General features: G+C 52.0%; 1 protein-coding gene across 1 annotated transcript; it reads left to right on the top strand.

Annotated features, from left to right (window-relative positions):
- The first annotated feature begins 5538 nt into the window (after positions 1 to 5538).
- Positions 5539 to 13735, top strand: LOC101400295 (CD177 antigen-like). The gene is made up of 9 exons (XM_014795226.2): positions 5539 to 5590; positions 5666 to 5809; positions 6078 to 6263; positions 7234 to 7353; positions 7555 to 7671; positions 11913 to 12053; positions 12758 to 12943; positions 13080 to 13214; positions 13476 to 13735. The coding sequence occupies exons 1-9, from the start codon at positions 5539 to 5541 to the stop codon at positions 13733 to 13735; spliced, it is 1341 nt and encodes a 446-aa protein (XP_014650712.1).
- The last annotated feature ends 1370 nt before the right edge of the window (positions 13736 to 15105 follow it).

Below are 15105 nucleotides of genomic sequence, written 5' to 3'. Positions count from 1 at the left end.
CAATCCTCCCTTTGCTCTCACTTCTACTCCTGGCCCCCAGATTTATGCTACATTGGTAAAAACACCATAGACATTGGTAAAAGGTTAACTGTACCATTCAAGGTTTCATCAGGAAAACAGAAACCCCTCTAGGTACTTCTAACAGAAAAGTCTTTAATGCAGGGAATTTGGTTCTTATAAACAACTGAAAAGCTAAAGAAATGGAGGTTAGAGAGTTGCCACTGAAAGTCTGATTTCAAGGTCACACTGCCACAGCCCCAACCCAGAGGAAAGAAACACCTGCCTTTTCCCATAAAGTTTGTGTCTGCCGCCCATCAGCCAAACCCATAACAGAAATCATGGCTTCCATCTCCCTCCCACCTTCCAAATCTCACGCAAGTGTTTCTCAGGGGCAGAATTTAAATTATATTTGGAAATATTTGCTGGGAAGTGAAAAAAGAGTAGTATGTAGGCTTTCAGTCCCTCTGATATAGGGGTGCAATATAGATGCCAAGTGCCCATAGACAACGTACGGTATCTGGGTCCTAATCCTAGCTCTGCCATTTGCAGGTTGTGTGACTCTGGGCTAGTGATCCCACCTGGTGAAGCCTCAGTTTCCCTAGGTGGTATCATAGGAAGATATTTGGTCTTTCTCCCTGGTTCTTGGCACAGAGCTCCTAACATCCTTGGAATTTTCTGAGTGATAAGGGTGATAGGAGTGTCTTTTCTTCTAATGAGGTAACTCCTGGTGGGCCCCTAGATAGCTTAGGATGGAGACTGGTCGCTATAAAGACCAAGTTTTAATTAGAATCTTGGAACTTTCAAACCCACCTCCCACCCTCTGGGGAAGGAAGAGGGGCTGGAGATTGAATCAATCACCAATGGCCAGTGATTTAATCACTTATGCCTACCTAATGAAACCTCCATAGAAACCCCTAACTGATGGGGTTCAGAGACCTTCCATTTGGGGAACACATCAACATGCTGGCAGGGTGGTGCACCCAGGGATGACGTGGAAGCTCTGTGCCCCTTCCCCCATACTGTGCCCTACACATCTCTTCTATTCGGTTCTCCTGGGTGGTGCCCTTTATAATAAACCAGTCACAGTAAGTAAAGCACTTTCCTAAGTTCTGTGAGTAGCTCAAGAGAACTGTGAAACCTAATGGGGAGTTGTGAGAACCTCTGAACTTGCAGTCGGCCAAGCAGAAATGTGGGTGGCCTCGGTGCCCCAAATGCGATTGGCATTTGAAGGAGGCAGTATGTGGGACTGATCCTTTAACCTGTGGGGTCTGCACTGACTCCGAATAGTTGTGTCAGAACTGAATTGAATTGTGGGACACCCAGTTGGAGAACTGGTTGCTGATGGGAGAAAAATACCCTTCCATCTGTTATGAAAAATGACCCTGTGGGTGGGATGATAGAAGTGATTATGATCACGTACGTGATCTGCAGACAGTACGTGCTCAGGGAGTCTCAGAAGACTTTCTTTCCACTCTCCTCTTTCCCTAAGACCTCTCACACCTTGACGGGTACCCTCCACCCCTTTCCCTGCTCTCTGTTCTCACAGAGCTAGGCCTTAGGCCATGCTTCTCATCCCAGAAACAGTGGAGGGACCAGCCTGTAAATCTATATGTATCACCCAAGCACTTTCATGTTTAACTTCATTTACTTCCACAAGCTCACAGCACGAATACCCCATGGAGGTCCTCATGTGATTTATAAAAAGAAACCGGTTTATCAGGGCCTCTGAGTCACGGTAACTTGATGCATCTCTGTATTTTCTCAGTCACTTAGAACTACTGTGTTTGGGGTGTCCAGGGAACACTCTGATTGTCAATCCCCTGTTCATTTTTTGATCCCGGAAACATGTAATGGGCTCCTGCTATGTACCAGGCACAGTCCTGGCCCTGGGAGCACAGCAGTGAACCAGAGAGGCAAAATGGACATTATTGCTGACATCTGACTATGACTTGACAGCTAATCTCTAAAAGGCATTTCACGACGCCCTCAGATTCTTGATCCAGGGCCAAATTTCTGATCTCAGTTTGTCGCCCCAGAGTTTCCCCCATCTCAGGAGGGGCTACACTGGAGTTTTCCCAATTCCTCTCTCTCTCTCTCTCTCTCACCCCACGTTCAATCCCTCAGCAAATCCTCTGGACTGCACTTTCAGAACACATCCAGAAACGGGCTCCTTTGCAAGTGTTCGGGCCACCGTCACCTCTCACCTGAATTACTGCAGTTGCCTCCTCACCAGGTTCCCTGCTCTCAACCCAGCAGCCACAGGGATCATGACAGGACACAGATCACTCACGTCCCTCCTCTGCTCTGGACCCTCAGTGGCTCCCCAGCCCACTCAGAGTAAAGCCACAGTCCTGGCCACAAGGCCTGGGAGGCCCTCACCATCAGGGCCCTCCCTCTCTGATTTCATCTCTTCTCATCTCTCCCTCTCTCTGCTCCAGCTGGGCCTCTTCTTTGCTGCTCAAACACGCCCACAGAGACTCAGTGCTCCTTCCTTCACCACCATGATGTCTTTGCTTACATGTTGCCTTTTCAGTGAAGATTTCCCAGACCACCATCTTTTACATAAAAAGGAAGAAAAAAAACAAAAACAAAAAACACCCGGAGCATGCCTTTTTTCAGTATAGCATACTGAACCACATTACTATTATTATTGTTCTTTGGTTTATTGTGTGACACCCGACTATATATCAGGTCTACGAGGACTGAGAGTCTTCCATGTGGCTTCAAGGTCACCCTTGACTAAATATAGATGGAGGAAGGAGAAGGCACTCCTGCTTCTTAACCACTCAGTCTCAGAAGTGACACCAGTCATTTCTGCCCACATTTCGTTGGTGGGAATTAGTCACACAGTGACCTAGAGGCAAGGGGGTGCTGGGAGATGTAGTCCCTGGCTGGGCAGTTTCCATCCACATTGCATTGGTGGGAACTAGTCACATGGTCCACCTAGAGGCAAGGGGCTCTGGGAGATGTAGTTCCTGGCTGGGCAGTCACCACTTGTAACATCTTTACACCCTGAGAGGAGCATGGATCTTTGGTGGACAGTTATCTCGGCCACATTGTGTGACCTTGGGCAAGTCATTTAACTCCTCTGGGGCTCAGTTTCTTTACTTATAAAACTGGGCTATTAATAGGACCTCCCTTCTAGTTGTGGTCATGATTCAATGATTTGAAACATACAAAGTGCTTGGACTAGGGCTTGGAACAGAGTCAGGGCTCATCATATTAACCATTTTTATCATTTGTCGAGAATCTGCTTTGGCTTATATATAGATCTCAGCATTCACCACAATTCATGGGGTGCAGATAACCATCACACCTACTTTACAGAAGAGGATGATGAAGTTCAGAGAGGGGACATGAGGCTACACAATCGGGGAGCAGCAGAATCATCCTAATAGCAGACAGAATGTTACACTAAGGACTGTCAGACTTTTTGCTAAACAGCCACACCCCCAGCCTCTGCATTTGTCGCTTGAAATATGGGGAGTCCCAGGAAGGTAGCCTTAGTGACCTGACTTGTCCTGCATTGCTGGCCCTGCCAGCCTTTCTACTCTCATCTCCTGTCACTCTTCCTTTTCCCCACCACAGTCCAGCCACCTGCTTTCTCTCTAATCCTCACATAAGCTGTGCGTGGTCCCATCTCAGAGCCTTTGCACCTGCTCTTCTCTCTGCCTGGAATGCTCTCCCCACATGTCTTTCCATAGCTGGCTCTTTCTTTTCATTCTGCTCTCAGCCCAAATGTCACCTCCTCAGGGAGGCCCTCCCTGACCCCAGCTCAGTCATTTATTTTCACATTACTTGGTTTTCCCTCTCTGCAGGGCACCCAGCACCATCTAATATTTTTTTGTGTTCATGCATTTGTTAGTGTTTGTCTCTGTCACTAGGCTACAAGCTTACCGCAAGCAGTGGCCTCATTCTTTTTGGTCTCCCTGTATCCCCAACAACTAAAGGAGTGTGTGGCACGAAGTGCAGACTTGGTAAATATTTATTGACTAAAACAAGACATTTGATTCACTACCTACGAGTCTATGTACCTCTTTGGCCACCCTTCTTTCCCCTTTTCCTCCAGGGACACTATTTGTGGCCACACACAGCTCCAGATGGTGCCATTCTAGATGGCAACAGTGTAAACTGTTGGGGAAGGATGGTGTTTCTACAGGGCACAACCTACACAAATGTAGTGATGGCTCTGTTCCCATCTTCCCCTCTCCACTCATTCATTCATCCATTCATTCAATAAATATTTATTGAGTACCTACAGTATGCCACAGTAGTGGTGTAGATGCATGGGAGATGAGAGAATCGTGTCTCCACCTAGATGTCAAATTTTAAACTTGCAAATAAAAATAGAACTGGTAAAGGTGTCAAAAGTAAATCTACAATGAGGAGGTACACACTCATTGCTCTTTCTCTTCCATATTTTTCTCGTCCTCTCTTTTCTCCCGTTCGTCTCTCCTTACCAGACACCCACATCGAGCCTCTGCGGTCACTGACAGATACCCCTCAATCTCTCCTGTCTCTCTCCTACTCAGTGTGCTAGAGCTGGTTGGCACAGGCTTACAAAAGCCAATTGTTAAATATTTAGGAATTGTGTGAGATAGTTGTCAAGCTGTTGGTAGCTTAAGATCAGATGTGCTAGAAGTGTTTACACCACAGAAATGGGCCAACAGTACAAGGCAGGGTTTGTTGGTGCTGTTTCCTGAAAAGCTGGTTTTCTAGCACACCACCGTTCCCATCTGTTTCTGGCAAAGAAACTTTGCTTTGTCAAAGAATATACTAATTCCCCCGAAGATATTCAGTCTCCAGCCCCTCCCCTTGCCATACCTTAGCTCCGTCCTGGGTGGCAGGAAGTGGAGGCTTTAGGGCCCCTGTTGTGCTGGGAGGGGAGAGAATAAAAGAGGAAGAAAAGCATGAAGGAAGGTTGTGAAAAAGGGAATAAAAAGGAAAGCAACGTAGGAAGGAAAGAGAAAGAAAAGAGAAGTAGGAATCCGTGGGAGCAGAGGTTAGGATAGAGAGAACGTGGGGACAGGCCAATACCCACCGCACAATGTCCTCAGAGGCAGTTGGGCCATTTCCCCATCTGGGGCCTGAAGGTGACCAGGTTGCCATGAGAGATGAGGAAACCACCTTCCCAAACTACCCTGAAACAGGGTAGGGGTGGAGACCCACATAGCTGCGATCAGGAGGAAAGAGCTGGACCAGTGGGGCCTGTGGTCCAGCGTGCATCAGTCTCTAACTGTTGAGGGGGTTGGGGACCCAAAATCTTAGGTCTGAGGGAGGAGGGGCTGGGGGCCTGGACTCCTGAGTGTGAAGGAGGAAGAGGTTTGGGGCTTGGACTCTTGGATCTGAGGGAGGAGAGAGGATTCAGATTTCTAGGCCTTTAAGCCCTTGTGACTCGGAGGGTGGGCCCAGGCATCCTTTAGCAAGGCCCTCCCCTCCCCACCCCAATCCTGGGCTGCCTTGAACGGGGTGAGATATAAAAGGTCTCAGTTTCCTGGGAGAAAGAGCAGGAACGAGAGAGTTCCAGCTGCCCTCATCATGAGCCCTGCCCTCCTGCTGATCCTCCAGGGTATCACCCTCCTGCTGCCCCGTGAGTGAGGACCCCAACCTGGGGGGGGGCTTCTCGGGAGAGTGGATTGAGATGGATTTGCTCTTCTCATCGCAGGAGTGCAGGCCCTGACCTGTCAGTCGGGGAGAGGTCAGGCTGTGAAGAATGTATCGGAAATGCCGCTCCAGTGGACGGTGACTAATCAGCAAGCCTGTGAGGACGGCTGGGGTTGTCAAGACACACTGATACTCACTGTGAATGGTGAGAAGGGACCCATAGGCCCCAAGCCCGACTCCCACCCTCTCCTGGGTAGAGACATCCCTCCTCCTGCCCAGTCCTACCTGCATTCTGTCTGGGAACTCAGAAGACCCCTCCTCTCCTACCAGGAGCCATCCCCTCCCCAGCAGGGGCACACTCTGGCATCCAGTCACCTCCTCTCCAGTCTCTCACCCCAGGCTACGTTGCAGACCCTCCCTCGAGGACCTGGAGTCCTGACCTCACCCCTGCCTCCCTGCCTCTCTTGGTCCAGGACCCCAAGTGCATCTGGTGCTCAGCAAGGGCTGCACCCCGGAGGAAGATCAGGAGGTCCTTGTCACCCAGCACAGGGCAGGCCCGGGCATCTCCATCGTCTCCTACACCCATGTGTGCCGCGAGAGTGACTTGTGCAACAACATCTCCAACACCTTCCCTCTCTGGGACTTGCCTCCCACAACAGGTGCCTGAGGGAGGAGGGAGAGGAGGAGGAGAGGAAAGGGGTGTGGGGAGGAGGGGAGTAACAGGGCTGAGGGGGTTGAGGTAAGCACAGAGGGACTGTTCCTTTCCCCTTCCTCCCACCCGCCCCCCTGTCCACGCTCCCCAGGACGCCCTCCCTTAGCACAGCTTCTTCTAACAGGCCTGGAGCAGCAAACTGGGCTCGTTTTCTGATGTTCAACCACTCACCTCACACTCTGGCCTTTGCTTTAACCTGCTGCATGCTCCTTTCTGCTATACTGTTGGGTTTAGTTCATTCATGTCTTACTTAGTGTTTTGTCATTTCCTGTCCCTAAGTGAAATGGGCCTGTAACTTTGCACTGTGCTTGTCTGGTATCAGAAATCAGGTTTGTTGGGCCGGCCCTGTGGCTTGGTGGTTAAGTGCGCGCGCTGCGATGCTGGTGGCCCGGGTTCGGATCCCGGGTGCGCATCGAGGCACCACTTCTCCCTTCATCCTGAGGCCGAGTCCCACATACAGCAACTAGAAGGATGTGCAGCTACGACATACAACTACCCACTGGGGCTTTGGGGGGAAAAATAAAATAAATAAAATCTTTAAAAAAAAAAAAAAGAAATCAGGTTTGGGGCAATGTTTTGCATGATGCCACTCTTTGGAATAGTTTGTGAACACAGATTTCTTGTCTTCTTGGACTGTTTAGTGGAACTTGTGGGTGAAGTCACTTGTTCTTCCCAGAGCACCCACTCCTGTTTTCAGTCCCAGGTGCCCCTCTCCAGATCTCATGTTCCTTCCCTCTCTTGCCCTCTCCCTGGCCAGACGTCCCTATTCTCTGCACCCCAGGCCTGCATGAGAGGGCACATTTTAAGGAGACCAGGGAGGTTGATTTCTGGGGCAAGCAAAAGGGGGGCGGAGAGAAGGCATCTGATCTGAAGGCAGAGCCCTCTCATCCTCCCTCCCCCTTGCTCTCACCTCCCAGTCCCAGGGTCCCTTCGGTGCCCAGTCTGCTTGTCCACAGAAGGCTGTCTGTCTGCAACAGAGCTTCCCTGCCCTGAGGGGAGCATGCATTGCTACAACGGGATCCTCCTTATCAGGGGAGGTGAGCTGGGATAGCAGGGTCCCTGCGGAGCACTGAAGAGGGAGGTCTGAGGACCAAGGTCTGGGTCTCTGGGGAGGGAGGGAGCTGAGGCCTGGGACAGGAGGAGGGTGTGCCTGGCTTCCCAGAGCTGCACCTCCCCCTGAAGCTTGGATGGTCCCAGTGGTAGCGTCTCCCTCTCTTACTCTCTCCTCCTTTCCACAGAGGATGTCTCCACCAACCTGAGAGTCCAGGGGTGCACATCCCAAGCTGGCTGCAACCTGCTTAATGACACTCAAAAAATCGGGGCCCTGACTGTGAGCGAGAACTGCGATCCTAAAGGTGAGTTCCCCGTGTGGAAAACTAGACTGTGCCCTGCACTTCAGCCTTGGGGCACAGTGCCCCTTGTGAAAGTTGGACATCCAAACACAACCCACCTAAGCCAGCACCCACAAGTCATTCAGAAGTTTATTACTCACTCACGGTGTGCAGAGGGAGGGATTCTCCTGGAAGGTGCTTCAGTGGGGATGCCACTAAGAGGTGTGCAACCGCAGGGGAGAGAGAGGATGCGCTGCCCTGGGAACAGATAAACAGGGCCGGAGCCGACCAGTAGGTGTTTTAATTGATGCCAGGCCAGGCTGACTAGGTCAGGGTGGCCTGTCCAGGCGGGAGGGGAACCAGAGAGCAGAGAGGAAGGTCAGAGGGGCAGAGAGGATGGCTGCTTTGCATTCCACTTTCCCCACTGGGTGTGGAAGTGAGGGCAGGAGCGCCTGCTGGTTTTCACGCTGGGAGGGACTCAGTGCTTCCAATTCCATAGCTCCACACCCCTGACCTTGAGTCACCCTGGGTCTCCCACTTCCCCTCGACCACCCCACCCGTCTCTCACCCACCCCCACCCATGGTCCTGGAGCACCCAGCAACCCTGCTGCCTAGGAAAGAAGACCAGAGAACACTGAGGGTGCTCCAGGTGTGACAGGGCAAGCAGGAGCCAAACGGTGACACTGGGAGCATCCCCACTTCCCCATGGAAACCACACACTGGGCAGACTGAGAGTGGCCTGGAGTGTCTCAATGAGAAGGGCCACTGTGGGCGGGGAGGGGAGAAGGGACTTCAGAGAGTGAGGGAAGGGCCGTCCCTATCTGAGCCTCAGTTTCCTCATCTGCCCACAGCACCCTGACCGCTAAAGCGTCAAGAGAGAGTTGAGTGAGTTCAGTACACATCCCTCTTTGTGCGTGGATCCCTCTGGCTGGACCGGGAGCCTGAGGGCAGGGCCCGATGTCACTGACATCGAGGTTTCCAGCCTTGGGCAGCAGAAGGGCTGGCTCAGGTTGGGTGCCCGGGATTTGTTTGCTGAAGTGAGTTCCTGCAGGATTCCAAGGTCTCCATGGGGACCCCAAGGGACTCAGACCCCGCCCCTGCCCTAAGGGCCTCCAGGACCAGGAGGGGAGACATCACAGAGCAGAGGGAACAGGGCTGTGGGGGAGGGGTCTGGGGGCTCAGAAGAGGGAAGATACTGACGTCCCAGTGGGTGGGTGTCAAGGAGGGGACACTGAGGAGGTGACTGTGAGCCGTGTCTTCAGGATGGGCTGCGGTTTATTTGTAGAAGAGGAAAAGGACACGAGCAGGCAGAGGGAACAGCGTGTGCAAAGGCCTGAAGGTGGGTGAGCCTGCTGTTGTCAAGAAGGCTTCCTCAGCTCTGCCTGAGATGGCTGATCAGGAGGATGGGGTACAGCCGGGACTGGGGGTGATTACAGGTTTTCCAGGTAGACGAGGGGGCTGTGGGCCATGAAGGGAGAGCCACTCCAAGCAGAAGGAACAGCTGGGGCAAGGCCACGGAGGCAGCAAACGACCTGGCGTGTCTGGGGAATGGATATTGGTGGGGACGGGAGAGGTGGGGGGGGCCTGGTGATGTCCCCGCAAAGCCAGACTGAGGGCTTGGCCTTTCTCCTGAGGGCAGGGGAGCCCTGGCAGGGGGTTGAGCAGGAAGAGTCAGAGTCTGAGTCTCTCCTTCTGATTAAGGCTGGTTTAATTGTCTGGCCTTCCTCTCTGGGGCCAGGCAACATTCGTAATCCAGAAGACGTTTCAGAAACAAATCAGTTGCAACACATGCCACACACACACACACACACGCTCACACAACACACAGAGCCCATGCCACATACACACCACACATCCATATCACACACATGTCTCTGTACAGCTCACATGTTCCACACACACCCCAACCCTATACACCACACACAATCTACAGACAACACACCACACACACCATATATCACACACAAACAACACACAGACACACAGAACAACATCATGCAGAATAAACACATACCATGTACAGCACACACTGTTATCATTGCACACACACACACACCACACATCACATAACATGCACACACACTACACACACCATACAAACATACCATACACATATCACACACCCCCACACAACCCCATATCCCCCCCACACATACTACACCCCTACACACATACCATACACATATGCTACACAAAGGACACGTGTGTTGCACAAAACACAGCTTTTATGCTACTAATGAATATTCCTAACGTATATCCACATTCTATTAGCTTTTGACATTGGAGCCAGATCTTGGAGGGTGTGTTTGGCTTCCCTGGTTCAGTTCAGTTCAGCAGTTTAGGAAGAATTTCCTGAGCATCAGCGAGACCAAGCCTCAGAAGCTGGGAACCACAAGAGGTCAGGGAATAAGGGGAGGAGAGAAGCGCATTCCTGGTGACAGAACAGCTCCTTGGAAGGCATGAGGGCGGGAGAGGGCTGGGGGCAAGAGCACAGACTGCTCAAGATGGGCCATGGCAGGAGCCCAGGCTGAGGAAGAACCAAAGGGCTGGAGCATGAACCGCCTTGACTGCCCTCTAATTAATTGGGTGGTGGTCCCAGGGAGAGTGGTGGGTCAACACAGTCAGGAGAGCACAGCAGTTAAGATCTTAATAACTGAACCAGAGAGATGTGGACTCCCATCTGGGCTCTGCCGCTGAACCAGCTTTTGAGGATCACCACCTCTTAGAGCCTCTTTCACCCAGTTCAGGAAGGAGGCGATGATTCCAGACAGTCAGGAGCAGGGGAGCATATGCAAAGGCCCTGGGATGGGTGTAGGCCTGCTGCGTGTCAAGGAGGGGCCTGGAGGCCAATGTGGCTACAGCAGTGTGATCAAGGGAGAGCAGAGTAGGACCTGTAGATGGAGGGGGTGGGGGAGGCCAGATCACATAGAGCTGGTGGGGCCAATTTAAGGACTTAGAATTGTATTCTGAGTGGGCTTGGGACCTACTGGAGTCTTCTGAGCAGAGGAGTGACATGAATCCACTAAACTTTATGGGGATCCTCTGCCTGCTGAGTGGAGAATAGAGTGAGGGGGAGGTGGGAGTGGAGGAGGGGCCCCCAGGGAGACTCAGGAGGAAGAAGGTGAGACCCAAGGGCGTCTTGGAAGCAGTAGAGCTGGTGAGACGTGGTCAGGATCTGGAGGGATTTTGAAGCTTAAGCCAACAGGATTTCCTGATGGGCGCAACACGGGGCGTAAGAGAAAGGGGATTGTCAAGAATGACTTGAGCAACTGCTAAAAGGAGCTGCCATTGACCAAGGTGGGGAGAACAGGGGCCAGGCTGGGAGGAGGGAGCAGGAGCCACCATTTTGTCATCTGTGAAGCGGGACATGAGTGGTCCTCCTTCGTGGAGGCTGCTGTGAAAGTTACCCGTGTCTGTGGATGCTGCGTGGTCAGCCCAGGAGTTTCTGCCTCAGGGGACACGTCACTGCTTATCCTGTGATGGCCTTAAGAGAAGGTCTGGGCTCATGGTTTTCACACTAGACTCCTGAGGGCCACAGATGCTGAAGTAGCCGAGGACGATATAGATCGCTGTCTTCCCCATCACTCACCCCAAGGCGCCAGAACGCCTGTGTTCTGAGCCCAGCTCTGGCAATTACTAGTGGAGGGACATCAAGAAACCTGCTTAATGACTCCTCTGCCTGTGTTTCACATCTTGAATATGGGGACAACGATGATAACACCACCTACTTTGGGGATAGCTGTGGGGAAGTAAGGTGATCCAAATGTGGTAAGCTCCTTGGGAGGAGTCAGTGGGCTAATCCACGAAAAGCAATCACCACAGCCAGGCTCATTGTAAATGCTCAGTGCATGCCAGGTATTTGAGTCTTTTTGTTTAGAACATGTGATTTCTCAGTGAAAAGAAATATATGATGTCACGCCACCCTCCTCATTATCGAGATGAGGACCTTGAGGCCCAGAGAGGGAAGGAGAGATTGGCTCAGGCTGAGGAAGAGCCCTCCATCTCTCTCCCTCCCAAAGGGAGGAGCAGCCTTCCTCTGGGGTGTTGAGAGAGGTCCCTGCAGGTATTTGAGCAAAAATACAGTAAGGAACGAAGTGGGGCTCAGACTTCCAAGGTCCCTTCTAAATCAGACATTGAGGGACTCTGTGGCCAGGTCACCTGGAGTGTGACTCAAGAATGTGATCAACTCCCAAGCCTGGGACCTGGAGGGACAGACACGACTGGTTCCCTGGCTTATCCAGACCCAGGTAGTTCCTTCTCCACAGCTCTTCTGACCTGTCAACGGGGGGTCATGTTGAGGATACAGCAAAACTCGGCTCAGACACCCATCGAATGGACCGCCAGTGGTCACCAGACGTGTGATGCTGGGGAGATGTGTCAGGAGACACTTCTGCTCGTGGACGTAGGTGTGTGGGCTGTGCAAGAGGGTAAGGCCCCTGCCCTGGGTCCCAGGCCTCCCCCCACTGGATTCTGTCCCTAAATTTCCTGCCTGGTTCCCCTCACACCTGGAGTTCTAAATCCAACTCTTCTTCTTTCTGTGCCTTGGTTTCCCCTTCTGAAAACTGGGGGCAATAACAGTACCCACCTTGCTGGATGGTGTTGAGGATATACTGGATAGCCCGTGCGAAGGGCTGAGAACAGAGCTGGCAGAGAGGGAACCAATGGCTTCATTCGAGGTTTACTGAACGTGTGCTGTGTGCCAGGCACTGGAGATTCCATTGTGTCTGCCTTCGTGCAGGTTTATGTGTGAGGAGTGAAACAGAAAAAAACCAACAAGAAAGAGCAAGATACGGGTGTGGAGATAAGAGCTATGGAGAGAAATCTCGCGGGAAAAGAAGAGGAGAGTGAGGGGAAGGTTGCAACGTGATAAGAGGGCTCAAGGGAGGCTCTGCTTGAGAATGTGACATTGGCACAAGAACTGAGAGGTGGCAGCGCTGGGGGAGGACCCAGCCTCTGGCCCCAGTCTTTGTCTACATTCAAGGTGACCTGTGCTCTTGTTTGTGCTCAGGGAACCTGCGCTCACCCTCTGCCTGCTGAGCATCACCAGTGCCTCCTGCCTCCCTCGGAACCTCCCCTCCCTCAGCCCAGCTCTGACTCTCTCACTCCTCAGGATCCAGATCACTCACAGTGGGGAGCAAAGGCTGCAGCAAGATGAGCACACAGGATTCCCCAACTGTCACCGTCTACACGGGTCCCCCCGGAATGCTCGTTGCCTCCTATGCCCACTTCTGCTCCTCCAGTGGGTGCAACAGAGCCAACAGCAGCAGTGTCCTGTTGGATGCCCTGCCCCGTCCAGGTGTGGATCCCAGTGGGCTGGGTGAGACCAGGGACATGGAGAGATGCCACCCCAGAGACAAGAGCCTCCAGGGCTCAAGGAGGTGGCTGCAGCGAGAAGCAGAGCTGTGCACACCAACCTTCTCTCTGCTCCCCAGCTGCCCCTGTCCTAGGAAACATGCAGTGTCCTGTCTGTGTGGAGTTGTTTGGATTCTGCCCACAAAACTCTGAAATTGTGACCTGCCCTAGAGGCACCACTCATTGTTACCGTGGTTCCATTGATCTCAGTGGAGGTGAGTGCTGAAGGTCTCAAGGATGAAGGGATTAGGGGCCTGGATTCACTTGTCCTGAGGTTGGAGGGTGCTTGAGGCCCTAACTCATGGGTTTGAGGGTGGAGGGGGCTGGGGACCCAGACGTCTAGCTCTAGGGCAAGAGGAGACTAAGATGCTGATCTCCTGGTCTGAGAGGGGAGAGGGTGGGTCTACGATTCCTGCATCTTAGGAATTTAGTGTGCTGTGCTTTGTGTCCTCTCTGACTTAGTCTTCACTCTCTAGGTGGGTTCTCCTCCTCAGTGAATCTTCAGGGCTGCATGGTGAAACCTTCCAAATATTTGTTGAATCATGCCCACAATATTGGAGTCTTCTCTGTGATTGAGAACTCTGGGTATGAGAATGAGAATCAGCCTCCTCTTCAAGACAGAGCTGCCCGTACCTCCTACGTGGCTTTGGTGGCGGGGATGGGGTTATCCCTAGCCCTTTGGTGTGGGGTGCCCTCCCTGTTGACCCCATTACCCTTGATTCTTAGCCCTTGCTGACCCCTAAACCCAACACTCTGTCTGACTTCATAACCAAACACCAAGTTATTTTTCCATCCTCCCCATGAATTATTATCCACACACACTCACACACACTTGGTGACCTGATGAGAACATATGGAAGCGCCTGGAGCAGCTGAACTTGCCCTATGGGAGACTAGACATTCAAGCAGTGGCCACATGTGTCTGATAATAAAAACATCGTGCTTTATCCCAGTGCTGGGGTTTCTCTATGTGAGGGGAGGGCAGGACACCCAGAAATCTGGCACAGGGGAGGAGAGGAATCTGTGAGAGATGCCCCATCTCAGGCCCGTCCTTCACTGGTCTGGAGCACGTCTCCATTCCAGCCTCGGTGGCAGCAGAGCCTTCAGGATGCTGCAGACAGAGGTATCTGGGCATCACCATGACCTGGGAGGTGAAGGTGCACTTCCACCAATAAGGCTTCTACTTAGCATTTGAGGACCCAGCACAAACAGGGGGTCGCCCCACGTGAATAACTTGACATAGCAGTTTCTGTGAAGTAGAGAAACAAGAGGGTTTGCACAGTCTCTTGAGGCTGATATCATTGGGTCTGTTATCATCCAGGCCTGAAAGGCTGAGAAGAAGTCATTACCGTTCTAGAATCTGGAGCGGGTGGATGGGAGAGGTTTTGAAAGGGCTGTCTGACAGGAGCTCTGATCTCAAGCTGAATAATCTGTCCACCCCCCAGTGACACTATAGGGAGGGAGCTGGAGAATTCATACCCCAACCTCACTCCATGTCCTCCCTGTGGTCTCCTGTTGGGGTGCCCCAGTGCCTGAACCCAGACGGAAGCCAGCAGATCCCTTTGACACTGTTCTCTTAGCTCTGCCACCCACAGTGCAGAGCACGGGGGAGAAGGGGAGAGAGTGAATCTGGAGAAGGAAACAGAAAGTGTCCAGCACAGTCCACCCTCTTCCTCCTCAGCAACAACCCTTTTCCTTTTTCCAGATGAAAATCAGAGTCCTCAATATTGAAGGCACACAATTCCATCTGTTACATAATCATTGTAACACGACGTGCTAATGACAATGAGTCAGACTCCCACAGTGTTAGACAACTAGTTCTTCATACACCACAGTGAGAGGAGGATGGAGGAGAAACTCCCATAAACAAAGCTGCGAGGGTCCTGGTGTATAGCTGGTGGGAATCAGAACTGCTTTCTTCTGCCACCCATTCCACAGTCAGTACCACCTGCCAACACCTAGTTTAAACAATTGTCATTGAGGTAAATCTTCATTCGATGGGAAGAGAGTATTTGATGGTCTTGTCTTTATTGAGTTTCTCCAGTTTCCCACTGAACAGGCCCAGTGGACAATGAAATATGAAGATGTGCCCCCAACACTCTGCCT

Source organism: Ceratotherium simum, chromosome 33 (genome assembly GCF_057802395.1).
Source record: "Ceratotherium simum simum isolate JZ-2026a chromosome 33, ASM5780239v1, whole genome shotgun sequence".
NCBI classification, from domain to species: Eukaryota; Metazoa; Chordata; class Mammalia; order Perissodactyla; family Rhinocerotidae; genus Ceratotherium; species Ceratotherium simum.
This window is presented reverse-complemented; position numbering and strand designations above follow the sequence as displayed.